This window comes from Athalia rosae, chromosome 1 (assembly GCF_917208135.1).
Source record: "Athalia rosae chromosome 1, iyAthRosa1.1, whole genome shotgun sequence".
Lineage (NCBI taxonomy): Eukaryota > Metazoa > Arthropoda > Insecta > Hymenoptera > Athaliidae > Athalia > Athalia rosae.
Window position 1 is genome coordinate 21,434,025 of NC_064026.1, and position 13,582 is coordinate 21,447,606.

The window sequence follows — 13,582 nt, forward strand, 5'->3', positions numbered from 1 at the left end:
ACCGCGACGCTTTCGATCGTCTTACGCCTGGATTACATTCATCGGATCTGACACAGTTATTACGCCGAGTGATTCCGCGGAATCGCGATTTTCACACGTAGTTTGCCGGACGGGGTCTTGAGATATGCAAAATTTATGATCCAAACCACCGTCGCGATTGGTCGGGAAATTTATTTTTATCTAATTTCCGAAGCAAACAATTCGTCGCCTACCCAAAACCAAAACTTTTCAATTCTCGGATACATGCGCATACAAGTCCCGTTGAAAGACTGTGTCGTTCTGCTTCGACCGACCTCATAGGTGTATGGGTTGAGAAAATAAAATCGAAAGTCTGAAATAACATGCGAAAACAAATCGAAAAAGAAAAAAAAAAAAAAAACCCACAAAGTCGCATTAATTTCGAGAGGTATATCGAAAAACACGGATTACAAGAACCGCGCGCTGCGCCGACGCGAGCGAGTTGAATATCTTAATTGGCACATGTTATGACAAATCTGCATCCAGCGAAATTTTCGTACGTTTAAAATCGAGGTTGAAGGTCGAATTAAACATACGTATATACAAATGACCATCTACGGGACATATACGCGGTTATGACGAAGACATAAAAATGTACGTCGTCTTTTGGAATGAGAATAACCTGTTTAGAGGTCTTCGCATATACCTACAATTTGTAAGAACATTCTAGCCTGGGTATTCCCGTGAATTGCAAAAGATTTAATCTGGATTACACTTATAAATATACACCTATATGTATACAATTCACATACGAGACACATTAAGCGAAAGATTATATTAATAATAATTATTTGTCTGCATGGTAGCTAAAATTATCTAAATAATGTTCACTTACAATTCTACGCGTGTACAACACTCGGTACAACATAATGTAATTGAGCGGAAGAAATTCGCATTATCCAAGTTTTAATGTGCGGCATATGAGATCGGTAATCGATGTAATTATCCGCGATCACCTGACATACGCGTCGTACGTATATATGTATATTCGTTGTGATAATTAACTTTACGTTGATCTCCGTCAAGATTACCATTACGCTTGTTACGTGCGTATAGGTGTACAGGGAACCACGCGGTATATCTTTATCTCTGATTCGATTCGTCTGGTTTGTGCCGATTGGTATGCGGGTATTATACCTACACGAATACCTATATAAAGTAAAACTTTCACGGAAGAGCTTACCTACTAGTCGGGTACCTACACGATTCGATCGCGCGAGTTCACGTACCTACATTCATTGCAAGTGCAACGCGATGCTGACTGGACCGATTGGCACTAGCCATATTACACTTTCTTCGTTACATACATGATAAGTGTACCCGTAAGCATTCGTACGTACGTGCGAACACATTTAAATACATTGAATGCCAGCGATCCGAAAGTCTTACAAAAAAAAAGTCGAGCGAACGTTACCCGCGTCTATCTACGCGCGCTCGCTTGTATTTCCGCACCATTTGGCTCTGAACATTTACATGCCACGGGAACGAGAGAATTGAAGAAAAAAAGAAAATTCGATGCAATCGTATTACACGAATTGTACGGTGTTGTAATAATCGTCTGTCTGTTGCATATCCGTATTGCAAAATGTACGTTAGATAAAACGTGTGACGTATATCAAAGTATATGTCTGCGAAACGATGATAAGAAGAAAAAACGTAGGTCATAAATCGAAGTTACATCACATCGTAAATGACACTATTAATTCGAATCACTCTCGATTTTACGGCGCATCTTTTACATTTTTCCACATTTTTTGTCCGGTTGAAAACGTTCATTTTCGAGTTCATTCGTCTGCGCGTGAACACCTTCACTTTTTTTTTAAATTCATCGGTTAGGTTTGTACGCATGTGGAACGAATAGGTGTGTTATCGATTAAATTAAAATAACGGGATTTATATCTCCTGAAAATGAGTATCCAGATTATAGTGAAATGCAAAAAACTCCCTCCTCCACGCGTTTGAAGAATTTTTTTTCTCTCCTTATTACCGCAGTAGATATGTATAGTGAAACGGTAAAATCGCGATATTTTTAGCTTCGTTTTTGACGACTCACGTTTGAGGAGAAGTCGACAAAAAAATTAATCAATAAACAAATACAGGATTTGAGAGGAAAAAAAAAAAGAAAAAATTAATCGATCACTCACAAAGCGAATACCTAATCATTGAATCGATAAAATCTCAAAGAACTTTCGAAAGACGTATCCGTACAAAATCATTACGGTACTGGTATGTGTATTGGCAATGTGTTCGAATGAGAATCTATCCAGATTACGCATGATTTGCATGATGATCAGCCGAACTTTCAGGATTCTGTGACGAATTCAACGTATTTGATAAATACCAACGAAAATTGTTATTTTACATAATAACATTGAAACCGGCTGTTTCCCCAGAGTATTTATATAAGAGTAGTTATAGCCGTTGAGTCAGTTTCACTATTATGTGATCTGGCGCGCAGTACAGTAATATATCTACTCGTTCTTGAGCCGCAGACAAGGCATGGGAAGTAAATGCCTGTGCCGCTACCGAGTCCATTTAATTAGTTGATTATTTTCCTATAACCTACCGGTTAATCGTTTTTGCCGCTGCACTTATTCTACATAGAGTGCAGTATGCCCGCGCGATACGGAGAACACTGTCGATCGCGTACCGTATGATGGCGATTTATGTCAGCTTCTTTTTCGGACTCGCATAGAATGAGAGGTGTGCAGTCGATGGCCGACCAGCAAAATATGCAACCCGGTATTTTTATAAGGAGAATTTTTACCGGTAAGACCCACTGCGCCGTATACCGGATGCACGAAAAGATTGGACTCTGTCATCGGTGCGTAGCACATCGTAAAAACGTAAGGCCGGATGAGAATTCATCTTGGTATTCCCGTGTCGCAAAAAAGGGAGAAACAAAAAATGAACGCCGTTAACATGAAATAAGACGTTATATTATGTAGGCAGAATGAACCAAAATTATGTATATCGTATATCGGAATTATTTTACACTACGATCGATCAATCCCCGGGATTATTCGGTCATTGCGGCCTTGTGCCAGTTATTACAGACATTATCGAAAAGTTGAATAATTAACGAAATTCAACGAGGTAGTAGGAAGGCGCGAAACACTGTGACTCAAAAATTACCAGGTACCTCTGCAGGCGCTGGTCAATTAACTCCATTTTTCGCAAACTCCACTTTTGGAGGGGAGAAAATGGCAAAAAGAAAAAAGATATTCTCGAGTTCCGGTAGCATGCACCGTATACAGTCGTAAGAAATTGATGTTGCATTTCATTGCGCCAACCCGATGCATAATATAAGTATATATCTGTAACTGCGACATTTGCGAAATCTAGATAAATCGCTATATGCGCAACTGTATGCAGAAACAGTTGGCGTAAGTTAGAGAGAACTATTCGAATAATAGGTAATCAACCTGCAACGATTCTTGAAAAATTATTCAAAATGATTCGAAAGGTTAACCAGCCAGGGAAAGTACACACGCCATGGGATTGTAGGTGTTCTCTTTCATTTTTATTTTTATTTTTATTGTTTATTCTTTTTTTCTTCATATTTCTCTGCGCTCGTACTCGCATATCGATGTAATAAAATATGACCAGACAACTGTAAGCGTGTAACCGTGTCGCGCATAACAATGAAGTCGGCGGGAAACTGCAAAGTTTATGTAGGTATACGCGATGGTTCCATCTATCCCTCTACGCTACACGTGTCTCGCGCGCGGGACAAGATTTGAAAGTTTTCGTCATCTGAAAAGATGTTCTCAGCTACCTCGGGATTCTCTTGCAAAATGATTTCTCGGGAACGCGTGCGCTTTTTATATCTTCTTAGCGGATTCACAAACGATCAATGATAGGTGTAGCTTTACAGGATTGCCTCCAACTATGCGGTGCAGTGAATATCGATACGTATTTCCTTTTCCAGCCTGCGAAGGTAGATGTGAATTTTACAGCCGATGTAAAACTGCAGCGCGGTGTAATGCAGCATAAATTGTAATTTTCAACGACTCGGAGAACGCGTAAGACGCGTATTACAGGTAGAAAAGATAACCCTGTTGAGACGTAACGCTTTCGCCAGCGCAACATACATACGTATACACGCATTGTTGATCTACTGGTTGCGCGACGGCCGCCCAAGGGGCGTATGACATAACTTGGAAACGGATATTGGCATATCATAACCGCCATTCAAACCTCCGCAAGAGTTCACCGATGGCGCGACTCCGCGCTACGCACCCATCTGGATAATCACCACGAATGTATCACACTTATAGGTATACGCGAAAACCGTGAAACTACCAGTTCGCTGCGTTCTGATCCATCGGAGGAGGGGGCTAATGGGAAAAACAATTAATTCAGAACGTTAAACCTTTCTCTTCAGAGGTGCGCGAAATAGAAAAATTGTACAAGTCAAAAAAGTTTCTCGTGAATCCAAGATTTTTATCTATTTCTGTGAGATTACCAAATCCAAATCTACTACTATATCGAGAAATGTAACCGGAAGGTCGTAACTCTCACTTTTTGGACTTTCGATCGCGATTATTCGAATGGAATTTGATGCGAGAAGAAACTTTTTACGATTGTTCGAATCGACGGTTTTGTTCACGCAGACTTGATCGAACGGCATTTGAATTTTCCATGAAAAAATTTTCACGAACAAAACAACCATGATTATTTTGACGTTCTTCTCCTTTTATTTCTTTTGTGGGATGAGCGCCTTTCTCGCAACATTCTTAAGATTTCATAGGTTACGCCCTTCTGACCACTAGTCCTTGATATAAATTTCTACGAATGCTTGATTTTTCTTCCACAGTTAGGGGGGTTCATTTTTGTACTACATTCAACGCGCTTTCTTCGGAAGCTCCGTATTATTGGTTTCATTGGTACGCGTGAACGTGGTTATATATTTTCCAAAAATATTGCGTGGCCGCGATATCCACATAGAAGTACAGACGTGTTCGCGCATATATGTATATATTTATAATATACGAAATCCTGCGAGCGCATAAATTGCGTAATTTCATCGAAACGGGTTCCAGCGACTATATAATACATTATATCCAAATCCAACATGTTTCGATAGTGGAAGGGAAGACCGAGAGAAAAAAATCAAAGAAGAGGTAAAACTTTTCTCAATTCGGAGATACGATGTCGAACACACCCATCGACTCACATATATACGTAAATTCGGTCAACGATTAATTTGATAATTTATACATGCCATACCTAACAATCAAAGAAAACACATTATATGTGTATCACATATATTTCCATACACGTACACATTTATACTCATCCTCATCACATCGAGACACGTATCTGAAACTACATACGTGTCTTGAGGTGATATTCTCGCTGTTACATAATAATATATACACAAACATGAGTAGAAAACTCAATAATCACATATGTGCCAAACTCTCCTCAGGCTAAAACGACTCCCGAAGACCATGGCCCAAAAATTGAAAATATAGATAGGTCACCCTAAGAGTATACAGGAAGAGTATTATACGTATATTCACGTGATAAATAAAATATAAACCATTGCAGAGCAGGGGCCCAGGGCAAAAATGGCCGTGGCGATCACAAGTAGGGCGACAGGTGTTTGTTCCAATCAGGAGGAGTAAAAAAAAAAAAAAAAAGAAGGAAAAAAGAGAAGTAGTTTGGAAAGCGCTTTACTTTGACATACTTTGAGAATTGAGTAATTGGCAAGGTCCTCGATAAACGTAAGAAGATATCTAATCGGCCGGGAATTTATCAAAGAACGCAACGTGAAGCGTGGTTGCCGGTGAAACGTTTGACCAAATGGTTAGAGTCGATCTGCGATCAAGTTATACTTGTGCGACTACCAGGCTTTTAACTTCCGCGTGTCGTTCGTTTGGTATAATATCAAGACTTACTTAGCAGTAAAGTAGGTTTTCAGTCGCTGGTTTTATAGATTATAAACTCTGGGTTTAGATTTCCTCAAAAGTTTCACTACACACGGCTGTACCGCACCATAGAGAAATGTAAAGATGCTCATGTTTTTTTTGTAATCAAACATTCAGACTAAAACTAATGGCACTTTGCAAAGTTATACTATTTCATCTAACGTAACAACCAAAAACTGCAGCATGGTAACATATGTACATACGGGAACAGCTTCCCAATGGTAAATATTGACCATCACTCCGCATCAATACATGCAAGCATTATACTCGTACATACCGCGTGATCAAACACCCCGCTGAACGTGTTAGATTCATTAGAAATCTTAGCAAAGACTCGCGTCATGCTTACGGCAATTGAATGATCCGTTAAACAAATGACTGCAATTTCGTTTCTGGGAACTAAAGATTGTCAGCGGATCGAGGCAAAATAAGGATCCTTCTATTTCCCACCTTTAATTGTCAGGTTACGCTATACATCTGATGGTCGCGGTCAACGATTTCACCGAGCTTCTCCGACTACTTTTTGAATATTTTTTTTTTTTTTTTTTTCTTCAATAAAAATACACATGCAACTCTTTCTGCCGCACGCACCCAAGCAACTATGAAATTTAAGAGCAATTAGTACCACGAAGTGCAATTAATTCTCGAAACAAATTATCCTATAACGATATAGTTAACATCACAAGCGTACATAATACTCGAACGTTTGTACATCCATCGTTATGGCGATAATATCAAGTTTGCGGAAGGGACAGCTATCGCACGGAAAAATCAGTTGATTTTGTGAGAAGAAAATAAAAATTTCAGATATCATCAGCTGAATGACTTTGTTGAACCTGCGCGAATAAAGTTTGCACGTCCGACGCAGTTGATGACAATAAACTTGGAATAATTAATAATGCAAGCGAATTGAAAGAAAAAAAATCAAATAAATAAATGAACAAATAAGACAATAAAAAAGGCTATAAACAGACAAAAGTACGTGTGCTTGAGTACGAGGATAGAAAGTTTCCAAGTACATTATCATACCCGAATCCCATAACCCGTTAGTTCTTGACTCTTGTACTTATACGCATAAGCTAAATTCAAAGCAAGGTTACGATGTCGAGGTTCTATACCAGGTGGTCCAGGAAGCGCCCGAGTGGTAATAATTAGACAGGTTATCTGGAAAACACGTGTGTGTTACGATACTCGTCTATGGGCAAATTTTGGCAGTCACTTTCTCTGTTCGGTCCTCGATTTCGTCGACTTTTTTACGAACACCATGTGTATAATACGCAACTACCTACATACCCGGATATCTACGTGTTTATAATGTGGGCAATATAATTGATAATTCATTGAAGAATTGATCCGTTCAATTTTTGTCGTTCAATTTGAAATTGCTTCGTGTTTGGAAAAAAAAAGAAAAAAATCAAATTTGAAGCATAAAAAAATTAAATATACCACGACCATTTCCGTTTCATCTATGTTTCTTGCGACGTTTTTTTTTTTTTACTTTTTCATTCATCACTCTCCGTTCGCAATGTCCAATTCTTTTTTCATTTTTTTATTTTTCGTTCCGCTATAGCTGACGAACACGTACAGAAATAATCAAAATAAATGTGTCCAATGCTGTGGACAAGTCAATTTCCCAATATACTTCTCAATTTATACAACGCAGACCTGTATGGATAATATATTGTTTTTAATTGGCGATATCGCATTCATCGATTCCTTGATAATTATGTAACTTATATGTATCGAACAGTATAATATGATCCAATCACACTTCAATGCCGTATGACTAATGAATTTCACATGTGTCACAAATAGAGAGCATGTTTTGATATCCTACTTGTTAATTGGAAACAAAATTAATTATATCAACAAACGCCACCCATTTGTTTCTTTCTTTTCTCTTCTACTGACTGATTCAGGTCAACTCAAATTAGATATCGTACTTCACAGTCGATACATGGATGTACTTCTGTTCGAAATATATCCGATCATCATCGTGCCATCCCTGCAAGCGTGTACGCGATTTACTTTTTAAATGTGTGTAAAGCGAGCACGCTGCAATAATCTACATAGCGAGCAGCGCCATTTCGGTACACACTGTACGCACAGGTATACGTATAAGCGAGTACTGTGGCGTATGTATTAAATGAACGGCCGGGGTCAGCACCCCTAGTCTTTTTTCTGCTTATATCATTCTGTCTCAAGACTAGGTCACCTGCAATACGCGGTAGCAAACAAATCACTTCGTGCACCTCAAGATCTTGCGCAGGTCGTTTGCGGTACGAAATTTCACCCAGCGAGCACAAAATGAGACGCTTTCATCGTCGCGCATGAGACGAAAATTCGAACGTTATTCGAGTTTTATTTTCGCGGGAACCTTTTTGCCCCGCTATTTTTTATCTCTTCGGTTTCATTCTGCTCGCAATCGACGGCTCGATCGATGTGCATTTTCAACGGAATTCGACTTGGTTTATTTTATTACAGAATTTACTGCCAGAAAATATATTATTCGACTTGCGCAATACAAGCGAAATTATCTCAAACAGAAGTTTCTCTTAATGCTGCACAGTGTTGGATATAACATAACAAAGTGAACCGTTCATAAGCTTCGCGTGATTGCAGCAAGTGAAATTATTTCAATTATATAGAGTGATATACAATTAAATATGCCGTAATTATTCCAACACCTTTCGTTTTCAATTAAAAATTGAATAGGAATGGCGAATGAATGAATTTCGTTCCACGATGTCTTCTCAGACGAAGGATCATTTTTTGTCTTCGATATTTTGGCAAATTGTTATACGACGGTATATCATTCAAGAAAAATCATACCTACGTATACGTATCATATGAATGGAAGTTCGTATACCATGTCGATTTGCAGGTAGTTATATGTGAATAACATTCACCGGAAGTCTGCCAATTAATGTGGTGCTCGTTACTTATGTGTTATTTTTTATTGTATTTTACAGAGAAGACATGGAGAAAGTGAATATTGTCTTTCATGACAACGGGACGGTGACCTACCAGCATAAAAAAATTCTCAATTTTATGCCCGAAATGTCCAGGGATGGGGACTTGCGTGTGATGGTCCCGAACATTCCGTTGCTGGTAAGACGACAATTTTTTTTTTTTAAATGTATGCGATAAAGTTATGTAAGAAGTGCGTGAAATTATTAGATGGTAAGGTATCAACGAACGTTTCGAACATTGGTTGGAAATTGTCTTCGCAAGAATTAATGTTATCAAGATGATTTAGTGGATGGAAAGTTGCAAGTTTACTTTAAGCAGGATCATCTTACTTTTGCAACACTCCTACTCGTGTAATACTCGTTAGGTATGCAGATAAGACTTGGTTCGAAACGATGACAAGAACATAATATAACACGGAGATACAGGAGATGGTATAGACAACAAGGTCGCTATTACGGCCTATCAACACGCAGTAGCAAGAATTTCACGCAAATTCAAATATATGGATGTATGAAGACTGTGGTCTAATGTTCAAGGCGCTTCGCTCAGTTTCACCTTTTTTATTATTCAGTTCAATCGAAACTTGATATCTTCTTTTCGCTTTCTGACGTTACGAATTTTAGATAGGATTAGAATGCATAATTATACGTCATATTCTTAGACACCCAACTTCTTCATTTCTTCCTCAATAAACATCTACTCGCACTTGGGATAACGTTACAGGAAATTGTGAGACACGCAATCTCGTAGTAATTTTACCTTTCAACGACAAGCCATGCCGAAATAACGAAATTAATTGAACAAAAAATACAGTCACATCAAAACCTATTGAAAAATCATTTCTTTCATTTATCATTTCTTTCAGACGTTGTCGACTCAAAGCAAGAGCTTACCTCGACTCCTGACGATGGGCCTTTCGGTGTTTCTGCAGGGCATGGGGATCGAACCATTTGTCCCAGTGACGGCACAAGAATTGGTCTTTGGGTACGACGATCCTTTAGTTAGTTTAGCTCATCGTTTTTTTCCAAAGACTAGAAGACCGATGAGCAGGATGGGGCTACTTTTGGGCGTGAGTATACCTCCTTTTATGTACCTCACGTACTCACGTACACGTATTCATATTGTTATTAGCTATATAGTTGAGATTAGTTTTTACAACACTTCTTATGATTCGTTATTTCATTCCATTATCGTAATGAGGATTTTAATAACATTGGAAGAGCCCAGTCGCGCTTTTTTCCATTCGTAGTTCGCACTTGTTCGTGAATCATAGTCAAGTCATTCGTCAAAATAGGTGGTCATCTAAAATTGAAGACGCAATCATACGATATAATCGTGAAAAAGAATTAACCAAACCAAACCAAAGAAGAAAAAGAAAAAAAAAAACCAAACTGTCGAGGAGGCTGCATGGAAATCCCATCCTCTCCAACGTGTTTATTTATTTATAATTATTTACACTCGTCAGATATATTCAATTTTTGACACGGGTGTTAGAATTTAAAACCAACAATTTGTCACTGTTTGACCCCAATAATTTCTTCGTTACGAAATTAACCCAAAGATAGAACGCTCTACCACTGCGATATGCCTTATAGCTATCTGTGAACACTCGTGCGAGTTATCAATTTATCATTTACGATTAACTTCCTGTCTTTACAGAGAAACGGGACTCTGAGCGAAGTCCATACGATTTACACGGGAAATACGGGTATGGAGAATTTCGGATTATTGAACAAATTAAACGGCCTCGATCGATTACCGTACTGGAAAAATGAGCCGTGTAACTCCATCAGAGCGTCCGAAGGTAAGATTGAGATTGGAAAATCTATTTAATGCAATCATTGAAAATTTTACCCACGCGACAGTTAATGTTAATGACGATGAGAAATTTTACCGCGATGCGGATGAGTCAAAGTTTATTAGACCGAGCTATTTTATTCAAATGCCAGATATGTCGTTGCGTAATAAATTAACCGACCTTTCCAGGTTCATTTTTTCCGCCCCGCGATGTGACCGGTTCCGATATGGTGCACATCTGGGACAAGGATGTCTGTCGAATAATACCGCTGCAGTATCGTGGCCCGACTGATAAAACGGGAATTAAGGCTAATCTGTATACACCACCTGATAATGTATTCGATCCACCGTCTGAAGAAAGTCCTGACAACGAATGTTTTTGTCCTGACGAACCGGAGAGTTGTCCCATTCGAGGTTTACAAGACATCAGTCCGTGTCAATACAGTAAGTTTGTTTGAAACTATCGCAATAAATGGATGTGTTAAATCGAAAGCCAAAGTGTAATGATTACCGCTAATTGCCATCTTTTATTGTTATAATGATGTATTATTAAATTGTTTTTTTTTTTTTTTTTTTGCTCTATTTAGGTGCGCCAGTATATTTGTCATGGCCACACTTTTACAAGGCAGCACCGGAACTTTTAGATGCCGTCGAAGGACTGAAACCAGATCAAAACCTTCATGAAACTTACTTTAAAATACAACCGGTGAGAATATTATAGAGAATGAATGTTGAATTAGTTTCAAAATTGACATTAAAGAGACCTCGACGTTAATTACATCGGTATTTAATTTCCATTTCAGAAACTCGGAGTTCCGGTCGAGGGTAAAGTACGGGTACAGCTGAACCTTAAAGTCGAACATCAGCCAGATTTGTCAGCGACGGAAAATTTCCCTGATATCGTATTTCCAATAATGTGGTTAGAGGAAGGAATCGACGAATTGACGCCGCCGATTAGACGGTGGATTTACCTGTCTACGACATTCATGGACATCGCAGTGCCTTGTTTTACTTATGGTCTTATTTTAATGGGGTGTGCAATAATAATGGCCGTTGTAGTAAAGACTTATAAAAATATGGCGTACGCCCAGGAGGCTGTCGAGTTGGGTAGACGAACGAAAACGAGAAGTTCATCGCTTAACGTTAACGGTCGGCATAGGTTAGTCATTGTCAGAGACTCTTACGTGTTGTTAAATAATTCTACGCCAGAGATTGAAGAGACTGTTGCGGTATGAGTAATTTCATATCCAAAGTACCAGTTTCCTCATGAGAAGAAAAAAGAAAGACAACGTCGCCCAATCAGACGAATAAAAACATTTTAAATTTAAGGTACATACGTAGGCGTGAGGTGGATGAAAGTGGGCCTCAAAATTGTTGTGAAAAATCACGAAAACCGACGTGTTATATACCTTAAGAATCTGCCTCTATTATAATGATAGTAAGAATAACTATGAATCATCGGTCACGGATGGCAGTGATTTTGGTGAAGCTTAAGAACAATGCTTATCTGCTCTTATTTTTACTGTTGACCATATTTATTGAAAATACCTCGATTGAGAATTCTTAATATTTCCCGTAGATCAACTAAATTAAGAGACTGATCCTTCTAAAAATCAAACTTCATAATTTCGAATGTGATTTTATGGAACCGGGGGAATTCTGCTCCCGCTTGCATTTCATTGCCTTCGATAGTATTATGGTCGTTATTTTTTTATTTTTTTTATTTGATATTGTAACGCGAGTCCAGTCATTAATTTAAAGAATGTACTTCTCTATTTCGAAAATTGAAAATTGAAAATTGAATGTAAATCGAAGATTACCATGCCATCTTTAGCAAAGAAGTCAAATTTTATTGGGTATAATTTGAGACCTGTACGAGTCGATAGGAAAAAAACTATTTGGCTTGCTGTGGGTAAAATCGTGAACTGCATTCACCGTGACACGATGAAACTTAAGCTCAAGGTTGATTTAGTTAGGGTTTACAATGAGATATCATGTATAAAATTAAGGCTGCATTGGTGCCTCAGAATTAGGCATCGTATGAAAAAAAAAATTTCTCCCTTTCTGGTTTTGTACATACGAGGTAAACCTCGAGTAAAAAAAAAACTAACTCGGTCATTGCTCAATTTAATTCAAGCATAGATTATGATTCAAGATATTTAATAGTTGTTCATATTAGGAATTATCGAATTGTATATTTTGCACTGAATGTAAACCGTCCAATATATAAACTTGTGCAATAAAATAAATAAAGTTTCTTGTATACTTATGAGTGAAACGATACAAGTTGTAACGAATATTTAAATTAAATTTAGCTTTAATTGCAATATTAATATTTGCAATTGAGAAAAAAATCAGCAAATTAATGATAATTAATCGTTCTATGATTGATTATCATTACTACATCCGGATACATAAAAAATGCTTTAACATTAATATAAATTTGTTAATTTAGATCGTATCCATTCCCATGACTATGACCATTACACTATAACGACATACTTAATTATCTACCTAATTCCGTATGGTTATCATGATGTAATCAGCATATACATGAATATAAACATAACTATCAAAATATTGTTATACATATATATTTCTATTTATACTATATACTACAATAAAATACGCAATATATACGTGTATAGTTTTTAATACAGTAATTTCTAATAAATCGTATACGGTTAACGTCAAACAACGGAATAATATGTAAAAAAAAAATTGAAATCCCCAATAATCTCTTATAAACCATAACTACGTGTATTTAACGCACAATAATTGAAACGTGTATTCATATTTTTGTAAGGGCATCATATGTAATAGTTAAAAAATAATAAAAATTTAAATTTAAGTCGAAT

The 13,582-nt window shown here is 37.6% G+C and overlaps 1 protein-coding gene across 2 annotated transcripts in view; it reads left to right on the plus strand.

The window, feature by feature from the left end:
- Nucleotides 1–13,581, plus strand: part of LOC105691380 (scavenger receptor class B member 1) — a 38,916-nt gene extending 25,335 nt beyond the window's left edge. For both annotated transcript variants that reach the window (XM_012409815.3, XM_012409816.3), the window contains exons 5-10: nucleotides 8,927–9,065; nucleotides 9,793–9,996; nucleotides 10,587–10,731; nucleotides 10,914–11,168; nucleotides 11,312–11,430; nucleotides 11,528–13,581. In XM_012409815.3, the coding sequence (XP_012265238.2) occupies nucleotides 8,927–9,065; nucleotides 9,793–9,996; nucleotides 10,587–10,731; nucleotides 10,914–11,168; nucleotides 11,312–11,430; nucleotides 11,528–11,959 (1,294 nt within the window). In that variant the 3' untranslated portion in view covers nucleotides 11,960–13,581. The remainder of the gene's footprint in view (nucleotides 1–8,926; nucleotides 9,066–9,792; nucleotides 9,997–10,586; nucleotides 10,732–10,913; nucleotides 11,169–11,311; nucleotides 11,431–11,527) is intronic.
- The last annotated feature ends 1 nt before the right edge of the window (nucleotide 13,582 follows it).